The 18,037-nt window shown below is 38.4% G+C and overlaps 1 protein-coding gene across 1 annotated transcript in view; it reads right to left on the reverse strand.

Annotated features, from left to right (window-relative positions):
• Positions 1 to 1,005: 1,005 nt before the first annotated feature.
• Positions 1,006 to 18,037, reverse strand: part of NLGN1 (neuroligin 1) — a 468,892-nt gene continuing 451,860 nt past the window's right edge. Inside the window, exons 5-6 of the mRNA XM_063306435.1 lie at positions 5,881 to 6,670; positions 1,006 to 4,159 (exon numbers count right to left, since the gene is read on the reverse strand). Coding sequence (XP_063162505.1) covers positions 3,343 to 4,159; positions 5,881 to 6,670 — 1,607 coding nt within the window. The 3' untranslated portion in view covers positions 1,006 to 3,342. The remainder of the gene's footprint in view (positions 4,160 to 5,880; positions 6,671 to 18,037) is intronic.

An 18,037-nucleotide genomic window follows, 5' to 3' on the forward strand; every position in this document is an offset into this window, starting at 1 on the left:
TTGCTGGAAGCTTCATGCTAAAATTTGGGTGGAGCCAGTGCAGAGAACTGAGCAGCACCAAGACAGAAAATAAGTCTAATTGTATTTAATTGAAAATAATTTGATGTGATTATGCCCCGTGTTTTTAATCATGTTCCCCTTTGTTACATTGCCATTTATTATTCAGCAGCAAATTCTCTGGCACAATTCAGAGTTGGGTATTTCCATCATTCAGTTATAATGCAATGATTGATTGAATTCCCCCACCCAAATAATAGGTTGAGGATGGCATCATACTTAGATTTTATCAAACCCATTTTTAACTAAATCAGGGACTGTCTACATAGAAAAAGCTATAAAGAGATATGTGTCTGGCATGAACTTAGCATAGAAATTTATTTGGTACCAATAATGTTAAGAATTGCACATCAAAATGCTTTCTGATGTTTTTCAAGGTGTCATTTTGGTTTATGGCCATTTGTTTGTTTGTGTGTGTGTGTGTGTACACACACACACACACACACACACATACACACAGACTTTTAGTTTTGCTTCCACTGATCACATATCAAAATACAACCTTCCAATCCAACAATAGTTACCCAATGGCAAACAGTTCTTTTTATTGGTTTACATTTGGCAGGTCACAGTCACAACCACATCAGGCAGAAATTGCACATAGACCACCCTGAATTTTGAAGACTTTCCCTGTTTTATCTTCTACTGGGGGGGGGGGGGAGGGGGAACAGGTGGCCAAAATGCAATTAATTTTGATCACTGAGACCATCGTTCCCTGCTGTATTAAATTTTTTTTTAAAAATAAAGCCAAAAGAAATGTTTGGAATTTAAAAAAAACACATTTGCCAGGTTTGCTGATAACATTTATGCTTGATAGGATGTTTCCTTTTTGTAGAAAAATGCTCTTTTGTGGTAGTTATAAAATATGATTTGAAATCATATTGTGCATGTGTGTTGTGAAATAATTGAATGTTTTTGCAAATGCCAATTTTTTTGGCCAAATATTTTGTAAATGCTATTTGGAAATCAAGGAGCCCAATCCTATACAAAAGTCTTGTGATGTTCAGTGATAGATCCTACCCTGTAAGTGTACAACAGATTGTAGCTAATGAGTTATGCATTCAAAAACTGAACATTTTCCAAAGAGAACTGAATCCAAATATAGGCTGAGATCTATATAAATATATTTGAACTCGTAGAAGCATACAAAAGTCTTCAAAAGCCAGATTGGTCTCAAGAAATAACTCTTTATTCTGAGACAGTTACCATTACTTCATTTTTTAAAAAATGACAAAACAGCAATAAACACTTGAGCTCTTTAATGAGCAGATACCAGGTCTCAGTATTGGAATAATTATAATGTTCATTATTCAGATTAGCTTTTATTTTTCACTCAGTAGAGCCAACATTAGTGGCCCAGAAGTACAAAGAATTGTCCCCATCAAGTTGTATACAATTTGTTGTATGTGTAATAAGCTTTCAATCTTGAAAAAGAGTAACTGAAAAGAAACATTTCTGTTACTGCAGTTAGTTTGTCAGAGAAAGTTCTGCGCGTTATCTTACAAACTATCAAAATTGCTAGTCATTTGAAAAAATGCAAAATAAAATAAAAATCACATAACTGTACTCTAATAGAAATATAATACAGGAAAAGAGAAAATGTATTCACCAGGGCTGTGCTCTTTAGTCCATCTTAATTTTTTTTCCTCTTTTTTTAATATATAAATGTATGATTACACATACAAACTTTTTATTTTTTTTTATTTTTAATGACCATGACAGACCATTTTTTTAAAAAATTGAAAAGTAACTGGGAGGGAAGGGCAAAGGGACAAAGATCATCCTGTCATTTTAGACTCTTTTTTTTTTTTTTTCCAGATCCAGACAATATTAAACAAGATGCAGAATTAAACATTTCCAGATGGTGACATTATTCCAGTCACACTATCAATATCGTACAGGAATCTCCTTTGCAGGGCACTCTGTGATACACTGACAATACACAGAGCAAAAAGGGGAGTAATTTGGAAATTGTGTGAATTTGTTCTCATGCAATATAACTGGCCCTATGAATAAGTGAAAGCTGTGTTTGTTGTGATCATCTTCGGGAAGGGCACTTTTACTTCTTGCAACATATTCCTAGCAAATAAATCTTGGAACCTTGTTTGCTCTTTTTTGTTGTTGTTCTGTTTACTGAAATATCACTGATATAAGTGGAAGAGATTGTGATGAAACTAGACTAAAATGGGAAATGCTTCATCAAAAGATACCCTATTAATGTTGTAACTTAATTGCGTGGTGGTGGTGGTGGAGTGGGGAGAGAATATTATTTTTTACTGTCGCATTTACTTTTCATTTGTTCACTGCTGAGCCCTTAGTGCAGATTTCCTCAATGTGTTGCCCATCAGATGTCTTGGACCTTATTACTCACCACAAATAAACCCAATGCATCTGGAGGACATTAGGTTGGGAAAGACTGACTTGTCCCATCAAGCCTCTGTAAAAACTACTGCAGGGCCTTCTGTTACTGGAAGGCAGGGGTTTAATTACATTTTTTTTCTTTCCGGAAAACAAACCTTCCTTCAATTAGGCCAATCAAGGAAATAAGTTTCTGTTGGACACTCCAATGGGATGAGAAAGATTTTAATGACAGCTTAATCAGCAGCACACCCACCAAGCATAATAAATTATCATGCACGTTGTGCGAAAAATATTCAGTTCCTTTATTCCCACAATGTTTATTACTGACAGCACTTGTGTGATAATCTTGAAGCTGCCAGGTTTCCAGAACATGGTTACCTTTTTTACTGGCAGATCTCAGCACATGAGCCTGTTTCTAAGGCCTTTAACAGCATTGATGCTTTGGATACTGATCCAAAGATGTAAATATGGTCTACACAAGAAAACAATTCCAAATAAAAACTGGTGCAAATGATGTGACATTCCATTAATGTGTCCCTTGTGCATATTTATAGATTTTTTTTAAAAAAAATTCAGTAGTAGTTTCTCTCCCACTCCTGTGTTGCACATGCCTAATTCCATCATGTAACTTAAATCTTCAAAAAAATTAATTGTTGAATGTGAATGTAAAAAGTATCATTCAGGACAATTGCTTCAAGCAATTGCTAAAGTTATGCTTTCTTTTTTTTTTTTTTAAGTTCATTTGTATATATGTACAATTCATTTTTCCCCAACTCCCTGAAGTTCTTGATATGTATATTCACATAATATTCCTCCAAATTTAAATAATAAGAGTCTTGTAGGTTGAAAGCCAAGTTAAGTCTTCAGCAATTATAACCCACTCTAATCCACCCCCAAAATAAAAGTTCATATCATCTTGTTTGGCTATACCCTAGTTGTTGAATGTGAATGAGGATGTGGATGGGGCAGAGTGTTATTCTGTCCACCAGTAAATGTATTAAATGTGTGTAAGGGTTGAATCCCAGGTATAGTGTTTGGAATCATTGTAATCGTGTTGGGGGTCATTAAAGGAATATCATCAGGTGACCTTCTCATAGCTAGTGTGTAGTCTGGGGGGCAGGCGGTCCTAAGAACCACCTCATGCGGATGAATGGATTCACATTCATGACCCAAGTCACTGTGCTTCATTTGGAGAGACATTATTTCCTCTTCTTGTGCATGGGTGAGATCATTGGCAGTTGTACGCTGTGGGCTACATCTCCGGTGGACGTCATGTCTCCGCTTGTCCTTTTTGTAGTATAATGCTGCAAAGGCTAAAATGTTCAAGAACAGCAAGGATGCCCCCACGGCAATAGTAACGCTCAACTCCGTGGAATAGTCTCTTTGATCTCCTGAAATTAGACTTGGTGGTTGTTTGGGATCATCTTGCTTGGCTGTAGGAAAAGCTGATGTTACGGGTACCAAATTTTTCCGGGTTGGCCTGAAAGTAATATCAGTTGATGGCACTTTAGTTGTTGTCGAGGTATACTGTGAAATGTCATTAAGATTGTGCAGGTGAGGTACTAGTTCCAACCATAGGTTCACCTTGTTAGCTCTGTAATGTTCTTTCACTCGTGGTTTTAATCCAATGTGAAGATAAAGTTGATCTTTTTGAGAGTATCTTGTCCATGCTACCTCCTCAAAACGATTAGGCTTTGTGTGGATGAACTTGGTATCCTGTGGGACTGGTTGGTTTGGATCCCTAGGAGGAAAACGGGAAATGTCAAGCTTTTCTGAAAACTGGCATTTCTTTTTAAGAGTATTTTTACCTGCTTGGCAGAACACTTCAAAAAACACAGCATTAAATTAGGCTGAATTATGAGCATGACTAAGATTCAGCCTTAGTCATATTTAGAATAGACTGCATGAAATTCATGGAACTAAATTTACTCCTAAATCAAATCTCATTCATTTGAATGATCTAGTATTTTAGATCTAGATCAAATCCTTTACTAAACCTTCAAGAACCCATAGAGCAAAATATAATGAGAGGGCTCAGTTCAGTTTTAATAATTTCATACTGTTCATCATCATCATCATCATCATCATCATCATCATCATCACTGTTTTTACAACAATAATATAAAAATATATAATATTGCATTAGCAAGTTCAAACAAGTTCAGAATTTTCCCCCCCTGTAATAACCAGCTAGGTGTCTCCAGTGGAAATTTAGTTCAGTCTAAATCCAGTCTAAGTCCAGTCTTAAGATGGCACACATTCCATCTTGGTCTAGTGGTTAAGGTGCTGGGCTAGAAACCAGGAGACTGTGAGTTTTAGTCCCGCCTGAGGCAAGAAAGCCGGCTGGGTGACCTTGGGCCAGTCACCTTCTCTCAGCCCAACTCACCTCACAGAGTTGTTGTTGCGGGGAAAATAGGAACAGGAAGGACTATTAGGTAAGTTTGCTGCCTTGAGTTATTTATAAAAATAATAAAGGCAGGATAAAAATAAAATAAAATAAAATACTGTAAATAAATATTGGCCTGATCTGACCATTTTTATTCAAGTTACTTTAAAAATGCTTCAAATTCTGCGATTTTTTTTACATGCCCATTTCCATGAAAGTACGTTTTATGTAATCTGTACATTTCTTTATGCAAAAATTATGTCTGTGTGATTGAAGAATTCTCCAAATGTATATACGTCTCCAAGCTACATTTCTTTCATATCTCTGGTTTAGCAAGGTATAAAACTAATTCCAGTCCTGGATTTGTTTGTTTTTCTTCCCTTCTTTCCTGAAACTAACTTGAGCGACATAATAGTTCGGAAGGTGAAGATTTGCCTTACCCAACACTTCTTTGATAAATCAGTCTAATATCCTTTTCAAACACATTTTAAGTAATGTTACATTAAGTGCAGTTGCAACTCATGCCTTTGCTGCCATAGAGCTAAATGAGCCAATTATTTCCATGCTATCTGCTGGCATCATCATAACAACAAGAAGCACTTTCTGAATATTCAAACATTCTGAATTTATCAGTTCATTGTAATCCCTGTGACCTCATATTGTAGGGCTGTTTGTTCACTGTCCCAGTGTTGCTACAGACATGAAATGATATCCTTGCATTAATCAGTTCAGTGTAATTTCTCCCTTCTTCATGTTTATTTGGTGCACATGCTAGAAGTTATTTACAATCAGATCTCACTAGAATTCATTCACATGAGATCCACCCACCTTTCTCAGACATCTGTATGTTACTCCTCTCTGCTTGAAGCAGAATAATAGCGAGTTTTGCAACATGGATGAAAATGGTCAGAGCATAAAAATTCAATCGTCTGTAAATTTTAATGACACTTCGTCAGAAATAGCTTTTTCAGCATGTGCTAGTGCTTTTGGGAATGTCTGCATTAGATTTTGAGAGTTGCCCAGGTCCATTATAAATTCCCTGAAGCTATTTAAGATGCCCACCTTGAAATACTTACCCAGTCTTTGCAAAGTTTGTCCAATATGTCATCACCACTGCACTTAGCATGATGTCATTTTTGGAAAAATTACAAGGAAACAATTCAGTAGGACCAATCATGGGAATTCCTAATACATAAGGAACTTCATCTCCATGAGCAGCATCTGCCCATGCAGGTACCTGATCTGTCTGGCAATGATGGTAGAAGGCATAAAAATATGTAGGCGATCCAAAATTTGAATGAAGATCAGCTGTAGCCACTGCTGGTGCAACCCACTGATGGTCAGTAAATAAAGCCAAGAGTGTTTTTCTTCTTGTTTCAGGATTATGTCTATCTGCCCAGTCTGTGTACATAAATTTAATAGTTTCTCTCAGGATGTCTTTGCCCTCAGGATACCCATATAAGTTATCAACAAAGTTGGACACAGCAAAGTCAAAATCACTAGCAGATATGCCATCTTCACTGTCAACAATGTTTTCCACAAACTTAAGCCCTTCTCCTTGGTTAACACCCAACATAATGTCATAATTGAGGAATTCTCCTTGTTCCATCAGTATCTGAGGGTCATCTGGTATCACATCTCCATCAATAACTGGACCAAAGGCTATGTGGTATCGGGCCGGTTGAATATCCTGATCCACAAGTTCTCTATACGGCTTCTTCTGTAGACATTCTACTAATTCTACTGTATCCGATACATTGCAACCAACTTTTGTTGCCAACATCCTGGCATATTTTGCAGGCTGAAAACTGACTGCCCAGCTGGAAAGAGCCGTTCCACTTTGAGCTATTGCTCTTTGGAAAAGTCCTGTGTGACAAAGTAGAGGAGAAGGTTAGGAAAAAACTGATACTGAATAATGACAATGGGGTCACATGCTTAAAATATCTGAATCAAGATTTAATCATTACAAAATAATTAGTAGCAGTGGCAGCAAGTACTACTACCATACAGAAGAAAGATAGGGAAGACTGGCAAGTAGGGGACACTTTGCATAATGTGCTATTAATAATCCAGTGGACCTCCTTGGTAGCATGCTCCCTCTCTTTGCCTCTACTGAGATTGTGTCTGGCAGGAGTAGTTGCTACTGCTCCTCTTACACTCTGCTATCCCTTTACTCTTTCTATGGGTAATTAGGAAAGAAGAAATAGTGGAGAAGGAGAAGGAAGAGAACAGTAGGAAGGGAGAGGAAAGGGAACACTTGATTGGTTGAAAAATGGACAATTAAATTATATGACATACCTATGTCTAAATATGAACTATAATTAATTATTGTGGATTAATAATGAAAGAGAGTAAAAGCTATTTTTAGTAACTGTTTTCATATATAAACTTTTTAGTAATTGTTTTCATATAAAACTTTAAAGGGAACTGTTAGCAACCACAGACACACTGATTTTTTAATCCCTATTATGCATTTAACCTAGCTTTGTGGCATACTTTGCTACCCAATTTGAAGGAGCCCCTATCAGGTTTCCACTTTCTGGAAACCTGAATAGGCAAACAAATAGGAATCAGATGACCTAGTAAACTACAGTTTTGTTAATAAGATATACAGGAAGTAAAATGCCAGCATCCTGCAAGTTCATTTTTTAACAGGGAGATTTTTTAACACAGTTTCAGTCTGTCTATGTACAGTAGGTAACTGCCAATTCTGAGATATTTAATTGGGAAGAGAAAGAAAAAAACATATGAAATGGGGCAAAATTGATTGCACAGTGTTATTCTGATTTTTTTGCAAATGGCTTACAAAATTTAGTGTAGGTTGAAACAGTGTTGCAAAAGATTAATGCATAAGGATTTGTTACTCTCTTTCAAGTTATAATTCATAAAGAATATGCCACATTTTGAAACATGGTTATACAAAATATGCCACAGGAAATACTTTTTTTTACCAAAAAAACTCATGCATCTCTGCTTAATTTATTTTATTTATAGCTTCTTGCTCCTCTGTTGGTTACTTATATCATGGAATTTAATAGAAACAATAAAGATCATTCAATGAGCTCTTTTCTCATGCTTCCTAAGTTTAGACTGAGCAAAATGTTGATTGGCTTTTAAATCTGTTGCTTTAGCAGTGGATTCCTAAACTAGGCAAGGGGTTGGACTAGACGATCTCCAACTCTTTCATTCTATGATCCTATTTAGAGGACTGATGAATTCAACATTTATCCCTCATATATCCCTCACTTCCTTTGTAGGGAGAAAGAAAATAACAATGGAGGCTATACCACATTTATTTAAATAGGGACAACAAAGTCATTATTGTTTATCAATGTCCATAATGTTGCCTAAATAGGGCATATACAGGATTTGGACTTAATTTGCCAAACACTAAATGGATCATTTGGGGGGGGGGGGGATATTTTGCAAATTCCAAGGACCAAATGTCCTTTTCTGCTCCACTCAGACTGAAAGACAGATTTCTTGAAAATTTTGCATGTTTTAGTGGCATGATGCTCTTCTTTGTGATTTATCAAAATGAGGATTTGTATCTGTTTTGTTGCAAATGTGTACTTTCATGTAGCTTGCATCATTAAATATGATTTAAACAAACATTATTAGAGATAATATATGTGCCTCTACAGAGAGAAATTGTCAGAATTTTATTTAATATACTTTAAGAAAATATGCCTTCCTTACAAGTGGAAACTTATAAACACTTGCTTTATTTTCAGGTCCAAAATGATTTTGAAAATGGAACATAGATGAGGAAATGCACAACCCTTAGTATAGGTCAAGGTTTTTCAACCAGGGTTCTGTGGAACCCTAGGGTTCCATGAGAGGTCACCAGGGGCTCCCTGGGAGATCATGATTTATTTTTAAAATTATTTCAGATTCAGCCAACTTCACATTTAAGAGGTAAATTTCATTCTTTATTTTCAGTTTAAAAACACAGTTAATGCATATATACAGACCTACAGATGAAACGAATATAATAATTTTGTAACTTCTGGCCCATGTTTGAGCCTGCATGTGCAGGGCTTCCCCAAGGCCTGAAGAAAATATTTCAAGGGTTCCTCCAAGATCAAAAGGTTGAGAAAGGCTAGTATAGATTGATTCCATGCATATTCAGAATAAAATTCTCAACCCAGTAAACTCCTCAGGCTGACTTCTGATTCCTTTCTCTTCTTACTATTTACAACAATGGCTTCAAACTGACTTGGGAAGCAAAGTGAGTCTGGGATGATCAACTGAAGGTTGCAAAGGGCTGGGCATTAAAGAAAGTGCCCAGTGATGCCATCAGCTAATTGGCACAGGAACAGGCCAATTGGCCAACCCAAGAGGGTTTGAAGCCATATCCAGTAATAACCATGTCTGCCCAGACTGATGGCAGAGTAAGAAGAATCGGTAATAGAAGTAGGGTTTTCTTTGGGGGAGGGGGTGTGCCTTTGAGTCAGTCTTGACTCCTGGCGACTGCCTGGACAAATCCCTGCAGTTTCCCTGGCAAGATTTCAGAAGTGGTTTGCCATTGCCTCCTTCCTGGGGCTGAAAGAGAGTGACTGGCCCAAGGCCAGCCAGCCAGCTTCATGCCAAAGGCAAACTAGCTCTCTATAGAAGTACTACCTTTCCAAAATAATGAGGCTCAAGTTTGCACAAGGAAAAAATGGGGACAATTCTTCCCTGCTCAGTGTGTGGGTGTGTGTTTGAATAACTTCTAACCTGCTCTGAAACTATCCAGAAATGCATTTACTATAGCACTCCAGCTTTGCTGCAAATTCTTTTTCAGAAGCATTTCAGAGGAATGAAAGGCATTTCACTCTTACACATCCATGGCCTTTTCCAGTCCACCCCACACTGCCTGGAAGGTTCCTTCCTCTTCAGTCTAATGCTGAAATCTCAAAAGAAACCTGGAGTAGATTAGGAAGTAGTTTTGTGAATCTAGAAAAAGATGCAGTTGCTTTATTGATTTAAAGATATGAGCCTCATACGCAGTCCCATGCATTTGGAAGCACTTCTCCTGAAGGATTAGCGCAGCTCCAGCAGTTAACTGTAGAGGCCGTTCAGGCAATTGTGAAATAAGGTATTTTAATTGCATGAATGCTACTTCAAGAACCTAATGGGTGAAAAGCAGAAAACAGACTGGAAAATAAGAATCCTTCTCTGCAGTGAATGAATGATCTCACTGTCTGGAAACACAGGAACATGCAATTTAAACTTCTCAGCAGCATTGAAAGGCAGTGGAAAGTTAAAAAGTTCCAAGAGACCTTATGCAACAATCTGCAATTGGAGATGTAAAAATCTTCCACTTTCTCTTTCACCCTGCCACAAGTTCATTTCAGCCTGCTTCTGCATCGGTTTTTGAATTTGGCCAAACACTAAATCTGCACTAGACTCTGTAAGGATTTGGGGGGTCACAGCCTTTTTGAAATGCAATTCCCTTTCTGCATACACTTTTTACAGAAGGCATTTTTCTACCACAATTTGTTTTTGTGTGTGTTTCTCCCTAATGTGTAAATTCTGAGGTGTGTTATTTCAACTGCAAGTTGTCGCTTTCAGCAAGGACCCTACAATCTTTTAAATGCATATTGTTCATCTAAAAGCACAGAATAACAAATGATCTCCTTCATCCCTTTCCTCTTCAAGCCATTGATGACAGGTTGATTCATGCATGGATATTCCTTACTAAGTAAGCAGCAACCGTGATAAACTGCTTCTCTATATAAGCCATCAGGAAGTGAATACCACCGGTGAGAAAAATGGTTGCATCTCCTCATATCTCTCAATGCACAATGCTGTTCAATGTGGTGAGCCTTCTAGGACTTGATTGACCTTTCAGGTTTTCAATATTAGCCAAAAATTGGGGATATCCATAGGATAAAAGTGGGTCATGTATTAGAATAGGCCAGTGTTTCTCAGCCTCGGCAACTTTAAGCTCTGTGGACTTCAACTCCCAGAATCCCCCAGCCAGAATGCTGGCTGGGGGATTCTGGGAGTTGAACTCCATACAGCTTAAAGTTGCTGAGGTTGAGAAACACTGGAATACACTAATTCAAGCTCAACTGAGTTGGAGACTGCCATCTTTTCCACTCCAGCTCCCTCTTCCAGGAGTCATTCTGGGAGGAAGTAAAAATTAGGTGCCTTCCAATTGGTGCCCACCATTCTGTTTGATCACTGCAATTTGTTTTTCCTCAGATTTACTCTCCTAATGAGGTCTTAACATGGTAGATATTGGCCCACTAGGACTGTGATGAACTTCCAGTAGGTGTCTTCCTCTGCCACACAGAAGATGAAGACCCATCTCCTGTGCTTTGCATGGCCTGCAAATGAGGCCATTCAAGAATACAGCTTTCCTCTCATTCTACAGTTCATATCTTTAGGCAGCTTGAAAACAGCAGCACTGATGCAGGTTAGGAGTCAGCAATATAGAACCTGAAGCTCAAGGGAGTTGGTTCTTCCAAAATGTTACCCATCCAAAATTCAATTAAAATAGATATTATTAAATACTGGCAAGACCTTGCAACTTTGTCAGTTCTCATGATGGTTCCTGAAAGCTCAACATCTAACATTGTGTGTGATCTCACACAAGAGAGTACACTGAAGCTTATGATAACTAGCATAAGAGTGCTGAAATGAAACCTCATGAGTTTTCCATTTTCTCACATCAGGTCTTGTAACATCTCAGGACGAGGATGTAGAAATCTTACAAGATTTGCTGATCTTGTGGAATTTGTGGTAATTTGCAGCTGGGCATAATGCAGGCTAGTATGCAAGTGACTGGGGTTCAAAAGATTTCTGACCACTATATAGGTACTTAACCATTTCTTGCCTCTGACAAATAGCTTCAATAGGTTTTTGATGCTTTCTACATCTGCAAAGGACGTTACCTTGTCGTGGTGCTGGAGCTTGAGCACCTCAATGATGCCATGAGCTAAACCGTGAAGGGCCACCCAAGACGGGAAGGTCATGACAGAGAGGTCAGACTAAATGTGATCCCTGGGAAAGGGAATGGCAACCCACCCCAGTATTCTTGCTGTGAAAACTAAATGGATCAGTACAACCAGAGATATGTCAGTATACCATCGGAAGATGAGACACCCAGGTCGGAAGATGGTCAAAATGCTACTGGGGAGGAACAGAGGATGAGTTCAACTAGCCCCAGACGTGATGACGCAGCTAGCTCAAAGCCGAAAGGACGGCTAGCGGCCGACAGTGCTGGTGGTGAACGGCGAATCCGATGTTCTAAGGATCAACATACCATTGGAACCTGGAATGTAAGATCTATGAGCCAGGGCAAATTGGATGTGGTTATTGGTGAGATGTCAAGATTAAAGATAGACATTTTGGGCATCAGTGAACTGAAATGGACTGGAATGGGCCACTTCACATCAAATGACCACCAGATCTACTATTGTGGACAAGAGGACCACAGAAGAAATGGAGTAGCCTTCATAATTAATAGTAAAGTGGCTAAAGCAGTGCTTGGATACAATCCAAAAAACGATAGAATGATCTCAATTAAAATTCGGGGCAAGTCATCTAACATCACAGTGATCCAAATATACGCCCCAACCACAGATGCTGAAGAAGCTGAGGTAGAGCAGTTCTATGAGGATCTGCAGCACCCACTGGACAACACACCTAAAAGAGATGTTATTTTCATCACGGGAGACTGGAATGCTAAGGTGGGCAGTCAAATGACACCTGGAATTACAGGTAAGCATGGCCTGGGAGAACAAAACGAAGCAGGACATAGGCTGATAGAATGTTGCCAAGACAACTCACTCTGCATAACAAACACTCTCTTCCAACAACCTAAGAGATGGCTTTATACATGGATTTCACCAGATGGACAACACTGAAATCAGAGACTACATCCTTTGCAGCCAAAGGTGGTGGACATCTATACAGTCGGTAAAAACAAGACCTGGAGCTGACTGTAGTTCAGATCATGAACTTCTTATTGCACAATTTAGGATCAGACTAAAGAGATTAGGGAAGACTCACAGATCAGCTAGATATGAGCTCACTAATATTCCTAAGGAAAATGCAGTGGAGGTGAAGAATTGATTTAAGGGACTGGACTGAGTAGATAGGGTCCCGGAAGAACTATGGACAGAAGTCCGCAACATTGTTCAGGAGGCGGCAACAAAATACATCCCAAAGAAAGAGAAAACCAAGAGGGCAAAATGGCTGTCTGCTGAGACACTAGAAGTAACCCAAGAAAGATGGAAAGCAAAAGGCAACAGTGATAGGGGGAGATATGCGCAATTAAATGCAAAATTCCAGAGGTTAGCCAGAAGAGATAAGGAATTATTTTTAAACAAGCAATGCGCGGAAGTGGAAGAAGACAATAGAATAGGAAGGACAAGAGACCTCTTCCAGAAAATTAGAAACAGTGGCAGTAAATTCCAGGCCAAAATGGGCATGATCAAAAACAAAGATGGCAAGGACCTAACAGAAGAAGAAGAGATCAAGAAAAGGTGGCAAGAATATACGGAAGATCTGTATAGGAAGGATAACAATATCGGGGATAGCTTTGACGGTGTGGTCAGTGAGCTAGAGCCAGACATTCTGAAGAGTGAGGTTGAATGGGCCTTAAGAAGCATTACTAATAACAAGGCAGCAGGAGATGACGGCATCCCAGCTGAACTGTTCAAAATCTTGCAAGATGATGCTGTCAAGGTAATGCATGCTATATGCCAGCAAATTTGGAAAACACAAGAATGGCCATCAGACTGGAAAAAATCAACTTATATCCCCATACCAAAAAAGGGGAAAAGGCCAGGGAGTTTCAGAAAAACATCTATTTCTGTTTTATTGACTATTCTAAAGCCTTTGACTGTGTGGACCATAACAAATTGTGGCAAGTTCTTAGTGGTATGGGGATACCAAGTCATCTTGTCTGCCTCCTGAAGAATCTGTATAACGACCAAGTAGCAACAGTAAGAACAGACCACGGAACAACGGACTGGTTTAAGATTGGGAAAGGAGTATGGCAGGGCTGTATACTCTCACCCTACCTATTCAACTTGTATGCAGAACACATCATGCAACATGCTGGGCTTGAGGAATCCAAGGCTGGAGTTAAAATCTCTGGAAGAAACATTAACAATCTCAGATATGCAGATGATACCACTTTGATGGCTGAAAGCGAAGCCTTATGATGAAGGTGAAAGAAGAAAGTGCAAAAGCTAACTTGCAGCTAAACCTCAAAAAAACCAAGATTATGGCAGCCAGCTTGATTGATAACTGGCAAATAGAGGGAGAAAATGTAGAAGCAGTGAAAGACTTTGTATTTCTAGGTGCGAAGATTACTGCAGATGCTGACTGTAGTCAGGAAATTAGAAGACGCTTAATCCTTGGGAGAAGAGCAATGACAAATCTCGATAAAATAGTTAAGAGCAGAGATATCACACTGACAACAAAGGCCCGCATAGTTAAAGCAATGGTGTTCCCCGTAGTAACATATGGCTGCGAGAGCTGGACCATAAGGAAGGCTGAGAGAAGGAAGATAGATGCTTTTGAACTGTGGTGTTGGAGGAAAATTCTGAGAGTGCCTTGGACTGCAAGAAGATCAAACCAGTCCATCCTCCAGGAAATAAAGCCAGACTGCAACAATGTGAATGGATGCATGTAGGAAATCTACTCTGGCAATGGTATGCATCATCAAAGTTCTCAAGTAGATACACTGAATTTGGATACATTTTTCTTTTAGATTTTTATCCCAGCTTTTTATTCATATACAACTCAAGGCAGCAAACATACCAATACTCCTTCCTCCTCATATTTTGCCACAACAACAACCCTGTGAGGAGAGTTGGGCTGAGAGAGAGTGAATGACCTAAAGTCACCCAGCTAGTTTTTCATGCCTAAGGCAGGACTAGAACTCTCAGTCTCCTGGTTTCTAGTCCAGCACCTTAATTACTACACCAAACTGGCTCTATTTTTATTTTATTTTATTTATATATTTCTAATTTGCTTCTAAAAAAGCCAGGTGCTTTTCAAAATGAACTGGATTGCTATAAATCAATGAGCACAGGCCATCAGTCCTCTACTTTCTTCTCCGTGTCAAGCAATTAATCTTAGCTGTAAGTGTAATATGATGGTAGAGGAAACTGGAAAAGACTGATAAGGAAAAGTTTTTGCAAGCTTTCTATCTCCAGGTATCTCCCTCTGCCTTGACATCTGATAAACTAGTCTGTTCATTAGCACACAGAAAGCCAGAGCAGATTCTGGAATATGGGACCTGCTCAACAAATCAGCATAACTTATAGTTGTCTTTATAAATGCAGAACTATTATTTTGGTTTTATTGATTTAAGAGTAGAGTGTGTGGTGGGTGTGTAGTAGGTACCAAATTTATGGTTGTGGGTCTTGTTGATATTCAACCTTCAAGTAAAATGCTAAAAATCCAAAGCTTAATTCATTGGATTTACTGGATTTTTGGGTGTTGTTGCTGGTATAGTATGTTTATATGGTATATTTTCCTGTTGTTAACATTATTAATGTAACAGTTCTAGCTCCCCTTGCCTTTTTTTTATAGCTACCACTAATGAAAACAAGCACCAAATCCAGCAAAAAGATGGATTAATCTCTGCTTGTCAGGCAGAATACAAAGAGATAAAAAAGGAAAAAAGCCAAATTACAGGTTCCACTGTTTGATACGAGATTTTGTTTAATATTCTTTTGAAAATCACCTTCTTCACCATTTTTTTCTGAAGTTATGTGGTAGGAAGCAGATAAACAACACTACCCGTGGTACCATCCTGGAATGGTAACTGAGAAAATAAGGAACTTGTTCTGACTACCCATTGTTTCCTGTTCTCAGTGAGTTTTGAATGTTGGGCCACTGGGACTCCGACAGCTTGGAACAGTCTAGAAGAAAATTCTGAGGGAAAGTGTTTTGAACCTGAGCTCAAATCAAGACATACTGTATATTTTATTTCGTGCACATCTTTATGGATCTTACTGAGGAATTTCTGGTAAGTTTCTATGGAGCTACAAAACACAATTTTAAAAACCAACCAATGGTTCAGTAGAAAATGTTATTCATTTCAACAGTTTCAAGGCTTTATTTTTACCAATTCCTTTGTAATACTGAACCACACTCCCTGGCTTCTCATTTCTCCTAAAATTGCAGCTCTGATTTTTTTTCCCTGTCCCAGTTTCAGGAAGACCATCATTTGCTATTACATCCAAACATATTTGTCTGCTAAGTAAGAATTGGAAATAAACCTGTCTCAACTTGTAGTTCTAGTTTTATTTTGGAGGGGAAATATCAAGAGAGGTACATTGCTATTTGAATATAATCACTGGCTACAGGTAGTCCTCGCTTAATGACCACAATTAAGACTGGAATTTCAGTTGCTAAGCGAAGTGGCCATTAAGTGAATTCAACCCAATTTTATGACCTTTTCTGTGGTGGTCATTAAGCAAATCGCCATGGTCATTAAGCAAACCATGTGGTTGTTAAGCGAACCATATAGTTCCCCACTGATTTTGCTTACAAGAAGCCAGCCAGGAAGGTCAAAATGGTGATCATATGACTATGGAACACTGCAATGCTCATAAATGCAAACCAGTTCCCAAGTACCCAAAGTGTGAGCACGTGACTGTGGGGATGCTGCAAAGGTTATAAGTGTGAGCACTGGTTATAAGTTGTTTTTTTCCAGCATCATTGTAAGTCTGAACTGTCACTAAATAAATGGTCATTAAGTGAGGACTACCTGTGTAGGGTGTTACAATGAGAATCCAGGCATATAATTATAAGAGGAGAGGGGACAGAGAATGAACAGCTCATTCATACACCAGTTTTCAGTGGCAGCTTTCTTCATATGTTTCTATGAAAGGACCTACAGATTATTAAAACAAAATGATCCACTCAAGAATTCACACAGACTGAAATGCTCTCCTATGAAAACCTCAATTGGTACAAGCCCTGACACCACTGTAGTCCAATACAGAGCATAATTTTTTTCCACATATATTTCAATTTTCTGTATAATGTTGGGCACTGGTTTAAATAGAGCTGACTATTTTGGACAGCTCTTTCTCATTGTTTAAAGGTTTCTTTTTTAGTTCACAATTTTAAAGTCTGTAAGCAGTCTTGGACTCTGTGCGCTCTATGGAGGGTCTGGATTTGATTAAAATAAATCCAAATCAACAAAACAAAACATAAGAATTCAATTATAGTGACTCTTCTTGCAAATAAGTCAATAGAAAATTGAAGTGGGTTGTGAGGTTTTTTTTGGGGGGGGGGGTTGTAAATGGTATAAGTGTGCCAAATAGCAGAGAGAAATTATTTTCCCCGGCTTCCAGCTTTTCCTTCAGTAAAGAAGAAACGAGTTACTGAGCAGAAGAAAAGCCATAGTAAGGACCTTGATACATCTATACTTCTAGTCTTTTCCTTGGGTGGCAGCAAGTGAAATTCAGAACAGACTCAAAACAAAAGCTTCTCAACTAAGTGCTCATTTTCTTCATAGTAAAGGAGTTTGCCATCCTCCTGCTGTTAGCTATGCCTTAAATAGGCCTCTGATCACCAAATAAATACAACTGGATTTCTGTATGGTGCAAATGTTACTAACTCTCTCTCCAGAAAAGGTCCCTAAGAATATAGTTTGATAGACATAGATGTAGAAATGGATATACAGATATATACCCACTGTCTCACAAGAAAAAGTCCTGCTAGCATGAACTCTCAAATACAGGTGTTTCCACAAAGTTCCATGAGAAGCAGGAAAAATTCTGTTCCAATTTAAGTTGTTAAGAACTTTAGAAAGCATAGTTGGATCAGGCCAAAGGCATATCTCTTCAAACATCCAGTTTTAATGGAGTATCAAGTGCTTTTGAAAGGTCACAACCTTGACTTTGAGAACAATTGTCTTCTTCCAAGCAGCTGGCATGTGTCTCACGACCAGTGGACAGCAGCAGTCTTATCTTCCATGATTTCATCTAATTCTCATTTAAAGCCACCTATTCTGGTGGCCATCACCACATCTTTGAGGAACAAATTCCATTGTGTAAAGAACGGCCAAATGAAGGAATATCTCCTTTGAATCCCACCATATTGATTCATTAGATAACTGTGGGTTTCAGTATGGGAAGGGTTTAAAAAACAAAACAAAACAAAACTTTGTTGTATACACTACATAATTCAACCATGGAAAGAAGAACCAAACTGAAAACACAACTCGCACAAGGGATTCACAATTTACAAACAACCGTCCTTCACTGA

The sequence above is a fragment of the Candoia aspera genome, chromosome 6 (assembly GCF_035149785.1).
Source record: "Candoia aspera isolate rCanAsp1 chromosome 6, rCanAsp1.hap2, whole genome shotgun sequence".
NCBI classification, from domain to species: Eukaryota; Metazoa; Chordata; class Lepidosauria; order Squamata; family Boidae; genus Candoia; species Candoia aspera.